The 13,296-nt window shown below is 34.0% G+C and overlaps 1 protein-coding gene across 1 annotated transcript; it reads right to left on the bottom strand.

Annotated features, from left to right (window-relative positions):
• Positions 1-1,760: 1,760 nt before the first annotated feature.
• On the bottom strand, positions 1,761-7,078 carry LOC137813520 (proteasome subunit beta type-3-A). Its single transcript, XM_068615834.2, has 6 exons — positions 6,756-7,078; positions 6,547-6,654; positions 5,179-5,268; positions 4,473-4,557; positions 3,239-3,333; positions 1,761-2,061 (listed from the first exon to the last, which is right to left on the bottom strand). The coding sequence occupies exons 1-6, from the start codon at positions 6,941-6,943 to the stop codon at positions 2,013-2,015; spliced, it is 615 nt and encodes a 204-aa protein (XP_068471935.1). The 5' UTR covers positions 6,944-7,078; the 3' UTR covers positions 1,761-2,012.
• Positions 7,079-13,296: the final 6,218 nt, after the last annotated feature.

Here is a 13,296-nt window from a genome sequence, read left to right as displayed (position 1 = left end):
AAAAAAACTTATAAAAGGATACAAGCTTCAAGGAAAAATCATCAAACTTTAGAGTTTAACACAGCAATGTTCCAAATTTTCTTTATTTTATTTATTGTAATTCTTTTGTTTACCTTCGTATGGAAGGTTAAACTCTTTTTGGTGGATTCTCTTTTAATTTCACAATAAATTCAAAGGTTTTGTGCATTTACAGTTTTGTTCTTCAATATTTTACTGTGTTAAATGTTAAATGTCTGGTATTTCTAAGTTTAATTGTTGTTTTAGAAATTGTTTTTGAATTCAATTCTATCTTTAATTAAACTCTTGTTTAGTTTTTTAACAATCATTTTGACATTTGATTCAAGAAGTAAAAGATTTTGACATTTGATTCAAGAAGTAAAAGATTAAAACCTTTATGAGTAGATGCATGGACCATTAATTAGTTTTGATTGTCTTTAGTTGACGCATATTAGATCAATTCAATTTTATTTAGAAGATTGAATAAATGATAAACAACTCATTGCTAGAAAAGCTTAAAAGTTAACCTGTTTCTTTTAATTGTTTTTTAATCATCTATTTTATTTTTCTGTTAAACTTCCACAAACCTATTTTCTCTTTACCGTTAGTATTAATTTTACTATTTGCATATAGGTTATGAACACTAATTCACTAGTTTCACTAGTGAATTTATTGAAAAACAACTTAATTATCATCTCTTTGATATTAGAGAATCTAGCATTTTACAGTTAACGCTGAAATTATTTTAATTTATTATTAATCAAAAACTATCAGAGTTAGAGACACATCTCCATATTCAGACTCGATGAGCATTACCATGATAGGAAAGCTAAGGGAATCCAACTATGTTTAAATTGAATGTTGGCAAATTCTTCCTACATCATACCAGTCCTGCACCCTATTTTCTTTCAAATTAGGTCAATAAACTTACCTGCTAAAAAAAGCAACATAAGCTTATGTTTACATTCAGCAAGAAGAATAAACCATCAAAATTCAAAAACAGAATATGTTCCAAAAAGCCTATTCTGGAAACATATTCAGAAATCCTAATTCCAGAAGTCATCCTATCCACCCTATTCCAGAATCCGGAAAAATTACAGATACCTCTTTTAGAAAGTAAAAAAAATGTAAAACTACTTTCTTCAACGAAGAACTATAAATAAAATAGGTGTCAATCATCACAGGAAACCATCTGAAACAAGTACGAATCACCAACCAAACACAGATCCTATATGCGAAGCAAACATTTCAACGACGAACTATGTATCAAGTCAGCAACCAAACACAATGCAAACATTTCAACGACGAATGTATCAAATCAGCAACCAAACACAATGATCCTAAATACGCAGCAAACACAGGGCAAATCACACAAGCCAACCACCAGACCAGTAAAACGATTAAAGGAAGGAGGAAATGGAAAACTTACTTTTTAATTATAAACCCTCAAGCACATATTTGTCAGTTATAATGGCGTGCAAGTTCAAAATTGATGGGGTGCCCCTAATAATTTTCTCTAAGATATCCTAACCAAACTTCTTGGACCCATTTGAGGAAATGCATGCAAGCAAAATCGATTTTATTACAACAAAATTGACGAGCAGTGGAAAATTTTCGTTTTTATTGTTGAGATATTAGACCAAAGTTTAAGCAAGTGATCACCTTTTAATAACTTCTAGAGAGAAATTCTTAAAAGAATCTCTTCTAGGAAAAATAATCACTAGGACACTGGCAGAATAAAACATAAACGGGAGACAAATAGATGAGGCAATTCTTGTATCATTCAACCCTGTCTGCCCTGAAACACATTCCAATAGAATTCACAACATGGCCGACTCAAGAATCTCCTTTCACTGGTAATCTAAAATATAGAACTAGTGAGACCGTCTATAAAAAAAACTTTAGGGTACATTTTAACCAAAAGCCACAATAACAAGGTACACCCTACAACAAAGGATGGTAAATGCCATGCAATTCAGCTCCAAACCAAACAGAAACCCAGTTGGCTTACAAAGTTAATCCATCCTTCCCTTCAAAAGCCTTTCCTTTACTTCAGTTGGTGTACTGCATAAGACAAGTCAACATACGAATAAGCCCTTCCAATAAATTAACAGGCATAAAATCAAACTCAAATGTCCTAATTTAAAGGAGGAAAAAACATAGAAGTTAAATAAACAGGATGTTCCGCATATTTTGGGGAACAAATAAAGTATTGCAAGTTTGTCTTTCAAAGTGATTACTATAGGCTATAGCAATCTGAAAGGAGGAAAGGTAGAAAGGAAGGGGTATTGTGAATATTGGATCTATGGAGCAAAAGCTGAGTATATGTGAGAAAAATACAGGTGGAGGAAAGAAAAATGGGAGAGGAAGAACTAAATAATGGCAGCTGGCAATAGGGTAGTAGAGGAGGGAGATACGACAAAAGGAAAGAGAGATGTATGCCATTGGTGAGAGTATCATTTCACTCTCCGTTTCTGCAAGGAGACTCTTGGTAGAAATCTCACATGGACTAAATATATAGATGTATTGCCATTGGTAGAGTATCATTTTACTCTCCATTTCTGCAAGGAGACTCTGGGTAGAAATCTCACATCGATTAAATATAATAAAATTATATTACAAGTCAGTTTTGTAGGGATGAGTTATGCCTACACCCACTTTCTAAGAATTTTCTCAAGACATTGTAGTCAATTTAATATTTCTTTTGCCTTGGCACCAACATTACAGAGTTTTAGTTTTGTCAAAAATTCAAGTTCAATTCTATATTCTTTGTCAAGTCTGTTTGTGCCTATTAAATTGGTATCCGCACCTTCCACCATGTCTCTTGGCTGCAGACGAGATGCATGGGTGGTGAGGCTGACTATTGCAGTATATGCCAAGCAGAACTACTCAAAGAACTAGTGCACAGCCAGCTGCATCGGTGCCAGGGCTTAAGTCCAACATTGGAAGTATGAGATTATAGTAAGGGTTTATATGGCTCTGGATTCTCTCCCAAGGTTCTAAATACAATCCATAAAAATCAACCATAACTAAATAGCCAGAGGAAGTTCCCTACTCAGGATGTGTTTTATCTTGCCTTCTTGTCAAATTATTTCATGCACATGCATAAGTCACAACTTAGTCCCGGTCACTTGTTACATGGACAAGTGCATATAAAATAAATGTGCTAGTACTGACACAGAAATTGACAATAACAGCATATACACCAAATTACTAAGAGAATTAGAATTTGTAAACTTACACAACATAGACATGTCCTCCCCAACCACTTAAACAATCACGATCTACGGAAGATAGCAGTGCTTGGGAGATGGTCTCAAACAACTCCTCTGGTTCCTGTGTAAAGATCAGAAACCAAGCAGAAAAAACATAAGCTGCTTCTCTTTCACAAACATTGAAAAATTATTATTACAACGTTTGCATTTAAATCACAAGTATGACAGTGGAAAACTTTGATACTGAAACCAAACTGAAAAATCAAGGCAATATCAAAGCATTACTTGTATCTTCTATTTGAATCCTAGACTAACACACCATAAAACATCTTGTATCCATCCAACAACCTCATAGTTATTAGACGTTTCACTAATGTTGAAGTTTGGTAACCCAATATATGTCCCAGCATTTGCAATATTATACAAACTTCCTCCCATACCAAACAAGATATCTCATGAAATTACTTTCACAATAATTAATCAAACTTTTTAGGCCTTAAATAAAACCCATGATGATTTGATTAATCATCTGTAGATGAATTGGTGATGTTCATCTGTTTGGATCATCCTCATTATCCAAACCAAACCAATTAAATTGAGTTATGGACTTTTAGATAAAATGGATCTAACCCAAACCGGACCAATCAAATCCAATGATTAGTTTGGGGTATCAATTTATGATTTACAAATCCAATGAACCCAAACCAAACCATTGATGTCTTTTTTTCATTATTAGTTATTGTATATAAAGTTTTATGATAAAATTATATAATTTCTTTTATATTTTTTTCTATTATTTAATTGGTGTAAGTCAATTACTATAAAAAAATTGTTTATCTCTTTCATGATAAAACTACGTACAAACTTATGGGCAAAATTAAGTTCTTTTTCTTTTTCTCAAAATAGAATTTGGTATATTTGCATATAATTAGATCCAATTGATCTGTGAATACAACAAACCTGTTCTTGATTTTATTGGTTTCGTTCAGATTTTGATCTTTTTCTTTTGTTGAAAAAACCCAAACTAATGAAATTTTGGTTTGAATTTCTTTTTCTCTCCGACTCGATTCAAACTGACTCAAGAACAACCCTAACAAGAATAATGTTGTCAACAAGAGTAGACATAAATAGATTGTATTCTGGGTTGACTGAAATAAATTATCCATGTGAAAGTAAGGTAAAACAAGACTATATTGATTTGCATAATCACATTAAAGAGTTATCTGAAAGACAGAAAACAAGTTAATCTCAGTGACCAACCATGTCAGGCTTAAACATCGACTCACAAGCACCATACAGAGACTCGGATGCAGTGCCAGAAACAACAAAATCTTTCGCAAGCTCCCTGTATACAAGAAAATTGTGAGATAAACCATTACATGCATGCAGCTGATATGACAACATACAAACTTATTAAGATTATTTAATTAAAGCCTGTTTACTTCCAGTTTCGTTTCCTGTTTTCCATTTTTAATTATAAAACTATAACCTTGTTTTCAATTCAATTCTTGTCTTCCCATAGGAAACACTAAAAATAACTTTTCATTGGTTTTATCTGTACCTATACTAATCTTTGAAAACGGATTGAAAACAAAATTTTGTAATTAAAAAATAAAAAATAGAAAATGCTAACAGAAGTAAACAAGCCCCTAATTACTCTTAATTGTTTTGTATCATAGCATAGAAAATCACCAACTTTTAGGCAATTGAACATGGAAGAACAAAAGATTTCTAAAATCAGATCATGTCTGATTTCCAAGTAGTTGGAGGAATAGCCAGAATTAATAAAGGTCAGCAAAATTGTTCCGAATGAACAAAAAAATGCAAACCATTACTCACAAATGTAAATGATACATTGCATTATACATTTATACTACATATTACTAACATTTGCAAGTTTTTACACGTACCAGCAACATCCCTCTACAAGAAAATATGGACAGTAGTGTACAAAAATTTAACTTACTTTGCCCCAATACAATCCATTGTGCAGATGAATGGTTTGTCATCATCCCCTAATCCAGCAATTACAGGCTGGCAAAAATATGGACCAAACCTGAAAAGCAAAAGATGCAAACTTGTCTTCACTATAATAAATTAAAGTTTATTAACAATTTAACATAACAAGAAACTTATGAATCTTATAGTTTACTGTGATTTGTTGTAACTACGTCTACAAACATGTGGAGGGGGCCAAAAATAAATACAAAAATTAACCATGGTTTACCTTCAACCTAGAATGAGCTATTGGTCAACATTCAAATTATGAATTGCAAAGTTAATTTTTGAATTGTGAATTGGACACCATATATATCAGATCAAGTCTTCAGATATATACAAACACAAACATACATACATATACACAAACATGCATACTGACACACTCATTATACCTATTTTTAAACAAGGAATTGAGAAAACAATTTAACCATAAGTCTCAACCAAATCCAAAGTCTCCTGATTACGATAGCCCTCCACCATTAGAATGGTGAGTATCAACAAATTTCCAAAAGATTACCATGCACAAAAACCTTTCACCGTCAGAATGGTGTGCAAGAGTTAACACTACAGTTCCCATCTGAGAGTTCCAAACCATAATGCAACCAAATGACTTAGTGAGCTCATGTATGTAAAACATGCTCAAGTACACAAGGAAACAAACTAAATTTCACCCCTGTTAGGTCCTGCTTTGTTTTTTAGTTATTTATTTAAGACCAAAATCTAGCTCATTATCAAGCCAAATCAAGTCACCATTCATAAATAACCTGTTCGAGTGGTAAAAACGGGAAGGATGAAGGAAAAATGGAAAAACATATTGTTTTCAAGGGAACACAAAATATAGAAAGAGTGCAACAAACTGAAGTAAGCCACAAATAATAGGGAATGTTTAAGTTCCTAGAGACAAGTAGGCATTTCTGCACACAGGTATTTTGCAAAAGAAACTCCAGTCTCAGCTAAGTTCAGAAAGGAATATTTATCAGAAAAATACTAGCACTACGCCCTTACAACATTCTTTTAAATATTTTCTATTATTAGTTAAAATATTTTTAGGAACCAAAGTGTATGTATTCCACTTCCTATTTGACAAAAGCCAATTACCAGGAGTGTTAGAAAGAATCTTGTTAGGGCTACAACCGCTTAATATCCCTCAATGTACCTATACTTTATACACAAGGGAATCAATCACCCAAACAACCCACAATCAAGTTCCAATCATAAGACTTCACTAGGAAAACCCCATTTGTAATAACACCAAAAAAATCAAAACTTAATCAATATTCCTTCAAAAGAAATCAAGAACCAATTTGTTTTCCTTAGATCTAAATGACATTACCTTTTCTCATAGAGCAAGGCAGAGACCAAGCTGGCAAAGGTCTCCGGTTTCATATCCCTCTCTTCACGAAGCTGATACAGTTTGTGTCGGAAAACGAGACGCTGATTCCTTTAAGTAAATAATGGAAAAGAAATACAGTAAAAAAAATGAATATTTTGGCGGGGGGAAAACAAAGAATTGGGAAATCGAGAAGGGAGAGTAAAGGGTACAGAGTCTGAGCATCGGTGGCGAGGCCAGAGAGAGCGATGAAGAGCTTATCGTGAATCCTGAAAATGCGTTGGAAATCGGTGGCTATGGTTTGGAGCTGAACGCCGAGCCTTCGGTCGCTGGCAATGGCGAAGCAGTTTTTGCCGACCATGGCCACGACAGCGCTTCCGTTGTACTCGAAGATCGACATGATTTGAATTTGATTCCGGCGAGGATGATGCAGATTCTTGGTTTAGGTTTGTGACTAAGTTGTAAAATAGTGTTTGTATTTGAAGAAGAAGAGCATCCCACATTTCTTTGGGGTTAAGCCACCAAAAAAATAAATAAATAATAATAATAATCTATAAAAATATATAATTACTTATAACATTTTTTTTACACTTTTTTTCGATTTTATTTTTATTAATATATTTCATTATTTTTTTTGTCTTTTAAATTTTAAAATTATATAAAATATTATTGTCATTTTATAATTGAGTAGTTTTGATATATTATTAGTTGTATAACTTTTTCTTCTAACCGCTTTCAAAATTATTTTAACTCTACTTTTTTTTTCTTAGTTTCAAAATTATTTTAACTCTATTTTTTTTTCTTAGTTTCACTCTTCTCTTAACTTCCTATTTTAATTGCTTAAAGCACAACTTTTTTTTTTAAGTTTTTCTTTAGAAAATAAGAAAAAGACCACAACAACAAAAAAACACACTATTCGATTTCCACATTCAATCTGATATATTAAAGAAAATAATCTTCATTTTTATTTGGTGTCCGATACTCTTCTCCACTTTGAGGCTTTGTTTGGATTAGAGAGTGTGGGGGAGTGGAAAGTTGAGGGTGAGGGGGAGTGGAAGTGTGAAGAAAGTTAAAGGTTGTTTGGATTGGGGTATGTTAAAGTGGGTGAGTGAGGAAAGTTTATTGAAATTTTTGAGTGATGTGATGGTTATAAGAATATTATAAATTATTTTGAATAGTAAAATTTGTAAGATTACAAATTTACCCTTGTATATAAAAAAAAGAATAAATAATGATTAATCATTTTTCATATATTTTAGTTAATTAAAATAATTTTAAGTTTCATTTATAAATAAAAAAATGTAAAATTAAAAGAAATCATGAATTATAATTTTAAATTTAAGTATAATTTTATTATTTAACATTTTAATAATTTAAATTTATTTTTTACTTAAGTTAATTTATTTACATAATTTTAATATTATATATGATTTTTTAAATTATGTTATGTTATATATATATATATATACAAATATATATAAAATTAATTTTAATAATGATTTTCATTATTATGAATAACAAAATGAATATATTTTAAAAAGAAAATAGATATTTAGAATGAATATTAAGTAGTTGTCAAGTTGTTCCTAAAAAAATATTTTAAAAAAAAATCAAAAAATCATAAATCTGGAAAACTATGAACATAATCGATTATCACTTCCCTTCAAAAAGCCAAATAATCGATTATCCACAGACATAATCAATTATGCTTGTAGTTCAAAAACTAACATAATCGATTATGGTCAAAATAACACACGTCCTATAATCGATTATGGTTCCCAAAAATTCTCAAATAACCGATTATGTGAGCACTGTAATCGATTATGAACTGTTTTTAACTACATAATCAATTATGTAGTGCCTTATTTTTCAATAATAATCGATTATGCTTCAAACAAAAATAAATAAATAAATAAAACGTAACTCAGGGCAAACATGAACTACCAAACTCACTCTCCTACCTCTATTCTCACTGAAGACCCTCTCCAAGCACCCTATATCAATGCAACTTTTTGTGTGAAGGCTAGACAGATGTGGTATTTGCTTCATTAGCTTCTAATGCAAAGTAAAAGAGGTTAATGTTGTGTAACGTGAATAAGGGCACCATTGTCATTCAACCAATCCTACGTGGCTTTCCACTCTCCTTTCTCCTCATATTTCAGATGACCCAAAAAACACTCTCATTTCCACTCACCCTCACCCTCTCCCTCCCACAGAACCAAACGGGGTGGCCACCCTATAATCCGTCTGCGCTACAGGGCCACCCCTGATCCAAACACAGGCTGAAAGAATTTGAAACAATGAGTTGTATCATACATAGTCCACACCACAATCTTCTCTGAAACTGGGTGAATAAATCCTTTGATAGGAAGATTGATTGAGATATCTCTTGCATTGCTCACTAGATAATATCCTTGAGTTTAAAATCAAATATTTTTATTCAAAATAACCAAATTAAACACCTAACAAGACTCGCGGGGTTTCCAAAAACATATAATATTGACTTTCGAACATCAAGCTCTGACTAATTAATAATATAAGCACGTTGTATGCAGAAGATTTTCAAGATAAATAAGATAAATAGGAGAAAGATTTTCAAAGTGAGCCCAATTTATTTACTTAACTTGTCTTATAAGAAGACTAGAAGGAAGAATAATTGATATTTTGGTTCATGTTTGATTCTCCCTCTGCTAAGGCTCTTCTGAGATTTTGTGGGACCTTGTCTTGTATGTTGAGATGACTAACCTAGTTGTGAAGAGTTTGTGGTGTCCTTAGTCATCTTTTTGTCGAGTTGGTTTGTATCACTTCTGTAAGAATGTATGGCTTTAAACTAGACGGGGTGAATGGTTTAAAGAGGGTTTTCGCAAACTTTTAAGTCTAGAATGGAATTACTTCGAGAAAACTTGATTCGGAATTCAGTTTGCCAAAAACACAAAGCAATTTAGCACAGCACCAGAAAAATAATCAGTGGTTTCGCAGAAACAATCGGTTGTTTATACCAGTTCACAATATAAACTGAAATTAAAGAGTTCAAGGGATAGAGAGCTTGTACACACAGAGTTATACTGGTTCACTCTTATACCTAGAGCTATATCCAGTCTTCTCAGAAACCATTGGGAATCCACTAAGCAATCAACCCTAGATTACTTACAACACCACCAAAGTAGTGACCTTGATCCCCTCAAGACACACACTTCCTTTGGCTCAGCACAAGCACCACTAAGAATGCTGATCTTGACAACCTCAAGAACACACAACACTTCTCAGCTTCACACACAGAGTTTCTTCAAAGTACAAAAGGATTACACTTGTTACAGAAAGATCTGAAATCAATACAAGATGAAAATCCTATTCCACACTCTCTTGATCCAAGCAAACTCAAAGTTGTTAGAATATATGGCCTTAAACGAGAGGGGGGTGAATTGTTTAAGAGGGATTTTCGCAAACTTTGAAGGTATAATGAAAATCAATGCTGAATGACAGAGAAAGAAATCAAAGAAACAAAGAACCAAAACTGTTTCAAGATGATATCAGAAAAACAATCGGTTGTTTTTATCAGCAGTTTATAAAAACAACTTAAAAACAGAATTTAAAGAGTAAAGGGTAAGAGATAAGCACGCAAGCAATTTATACTGGTTCACTCTTACACCAAGAGCTACATCCAGTCCCCAGAAACCACTGGGTATTCCACTATGCAATCAAAACCAGATTACAAACACCACACACCAAAGTAGTGACCTTGAACCCCTCAATAAACACACTACCTTTGGCAAACCACACCAAGAGTGTTGATTTTGAACCCCTCAAGAACACACAACACTCCTTGGCAACACAAATACAGTAATCAAGGAAGAAGGGAATAAAATACACCTGGGTATTACAAAGCTTAAAGATCAGAATTACAACCCAATCCTATTCCACACACTTAAGAATGATCCAAAGCTCTTTTAAATCTTGGAAAAACTGTTTTGATAAACTCTTTTTGTTACTCCAAGTTTAGGAGCGTAAAACCACCTTTATATAGACCCACCAAGTGGTCAAAAGCATTTAATAAAGGAGCCAAGTTAGTTAGGATCATTTAAAACACATTAAAACCGCTTAACAGAATTCTGTTAAGGTTTTCAGGAAAATAATCGGTTGTTTTGTCGAAACAATCGATTGTTTTGGTTTGACAGCAAAGTCAACCAAGTTTTTCAAAAACAGCTAAGGTAAAACAACCTGTTGTTAGGTAAAACAACCTGTTGAATTTTTGACAGCTTTTTAGAAAACACATCTTTTCAAAAGGTTAAAGATTCAAATGAACTTGGATCAACTTAAGTAGTGAATTAACAAGTTTCAAACAACTAGACAACACACACACACCCAACAGCAAGGTCTTCAAGCTTTCCTCTTGGATTTGGAGACATCAAAGCATCTTGTTCAACAAAAGCAAACTTTAACTCTTCAAAAGCAAAATTAGTGAAAAACTCAATTCTGTTTTTCTTTGATTTAATCTTTGTTCTTGTTTGTTACAAACATAACAAACTATTTATTGCTTTCAAAGACTGGTCAAAGCATTTAAAACTGGAGTGTAATCAGTTATAAAATCATTTAATGCTCAGTCAAAGCACAAAACAGTTTTTTGTTATGGTCCCAAAACAAACAATCGGTTGAATACTCGAATCAATCAGTTGTTTTGGTTTGACAACAAGTCAACCATCAAAAACAGTTTTCAACCTTTCTAAAAACACCTAAGTATAAAACAATCGGTTGTTTAGACAAAACAACATGTTGTTTTTCACTTAGTTTGAAAAACACTTTCAATTAAAAGGTTTAAGAATGCTTAAGCTTTGGATTCAATCAAGAGTGGATTTATACAGAAAATCTACCCCAAATCCTATTCTAAAACACCTCTGCAACAGCAAGCACAACCAGCTTTCCATCAAACTTCAAAGGGTTTGGATTCTTCAAAGCTTGAACACACTTGATTCAACAATTCTATATGATCGGCTTGGCTTGAGTGTCAAAGTTGAGTCAGAGGAGGCATAGGTAGTTGGGGTCGATCCAAGACATGTCGGCGATTGATGAAGTGAAGGCTCCCATGTTCTTGATCAAGACCTCGCTCAGTTCCTCTTCCTTTTCGGCATTCAAAGATGCCTCAATGCGAAACTTTTTTTTGTCCAGAACAAATTATCGTGTATTCCCGACGAGTTCAGGACGTTTGTCATTTTGCTCTTCCCGAGTATCTTCCTTTATACCTATGCTCGATCCAACCATTGGAATAGTGTACATTCCTTAACGGCTCTTCAAACTATTATCGTAATACTTTTTTATTATCTTCTAACAAACTTTTAAGGTGATGATCCCCCATTCTAGAGAGGTGAATTTCATTTTCAAGTGTGGAGTCGACACCACTGCCCCAAGCTTGTTTAGGGATGGTATCCCCAATAACAAGTTATATGAAGAGGTGGCGTCCACCACAATGCATCTCATCAGGATTGTGTTCGACGTTGTGTCGTTTAAGAAAGTAGTTTAAAGTCCCTGTTCTCCCAAGAATCCCATAAGGGTTCCATCAAAGGGTCGTAATTGATCTTGTGGAATGTTTAAGCCCACAAAGGTCTCTCAAAACATGACAACTATTGAAATTCCTTGATCAACTAGAATTCAATACACATTGCAGCCCATGACGATTATTGATATTACAATCAAGTCATCTTCATGAGGTGTTATGTCGTCCAGATCAGTCACCAGGAAAATAGGTAGAGCTTGTGGTAGTCCCTAAGCTTCCAGTGATAATACCGACCAGACATATATCTTTCGGCTAGACGAGGTTACATTTCCTCCCGAGAATCCTCCGGCTATGGTGTTGAAATGCCTAAGAATACGAGCTTCATGAGTGGTCTCCCTGGGTGCAGCGCCTCCCATTGGTGTCGTTTGCTTTCGTTCACCCGACAGTTGTAGGCACCTTTGTAGGGCGTCGTCGCTGCTAATTGGGCAAGTTGAATCGTCAAAACGTAACAATTCTCGGAGTCATGGCCATGTGTTCAATGAAACTCCCACCATGCTTCTCGGCAATGGCCCAATTGTCGATCAGTCTGACTGGGCATATTTAGCTTATTTGTAACCTTAGGATCCCTCAGAAGTTGATTTTAAGGGACACTCATCGATGGACACTAGGGGGTTTCTCTTCTTTCGTTGTCCCCGTTTGGCGACATATGGGACATATTACTATTCGGGCTTCCCCCACTGAGTTTCCATTACTTTCTTCTTTTCATGCCTTTTGAACTTGGAGCGTAGTCGCTTCTCTTCCTCCCTTTTTCTTCAAAGTGTTTCTTCGACTTCAATGTATGTTGAGGCACGTTTTGAATTTTGACCAATGACTTTGCTTGGTTCCTGAGTAGTGATTCGTTGAAAGGATTAGCTCGTAGTTCCTTTACGAACGCATCCACGACCATCTCCCAAATTGGTTGTTAAATACGCACTGACACCTTGCAAAAGTGACTGAAATAGCTCTTCAAGGAGGAACCCTCATCTTACTTTATATCGAATAGATCTGCCATGCTCGATGACTTGATTTTATTTACAACGAACTTTTCTTCAAATATTCTTGCAAAAGTGTGAAAAGAGGTGATGGTGTTGTCGATAATTTCGCTAAACCATAGGAGAGTCGTTTCAGTGAATGTGTCGAAGAACATCCTGTAGCGCATAAAGCCCGACCCTCCTATAATCAACATTTGGGCATAGAAGGCTTTGAGGTGATTCTCGGGGTATTTT

The sequence above is a fragment of the Phaseolus vulgaris genome, chromosome 1 (assembly GCF_051622355.1).
Source record: "Phaseolus vulgaris cultivar YP4 chromosome 1, ASM5162235v1, whole genome shotgun sequence".
Taxonomy (NCBI): Eukaryota; Viridiplantae; Streptophyta; class Magnoliopsida; order Fabales; family Fabaceae; genus Phaseolus; species Phaseolus vulgaris.
The sequence above is the reverse complement of the archived record's forward strand: the minus strand, read 5'-3'. Positions and strand labels throughout refer to the sequence as shown.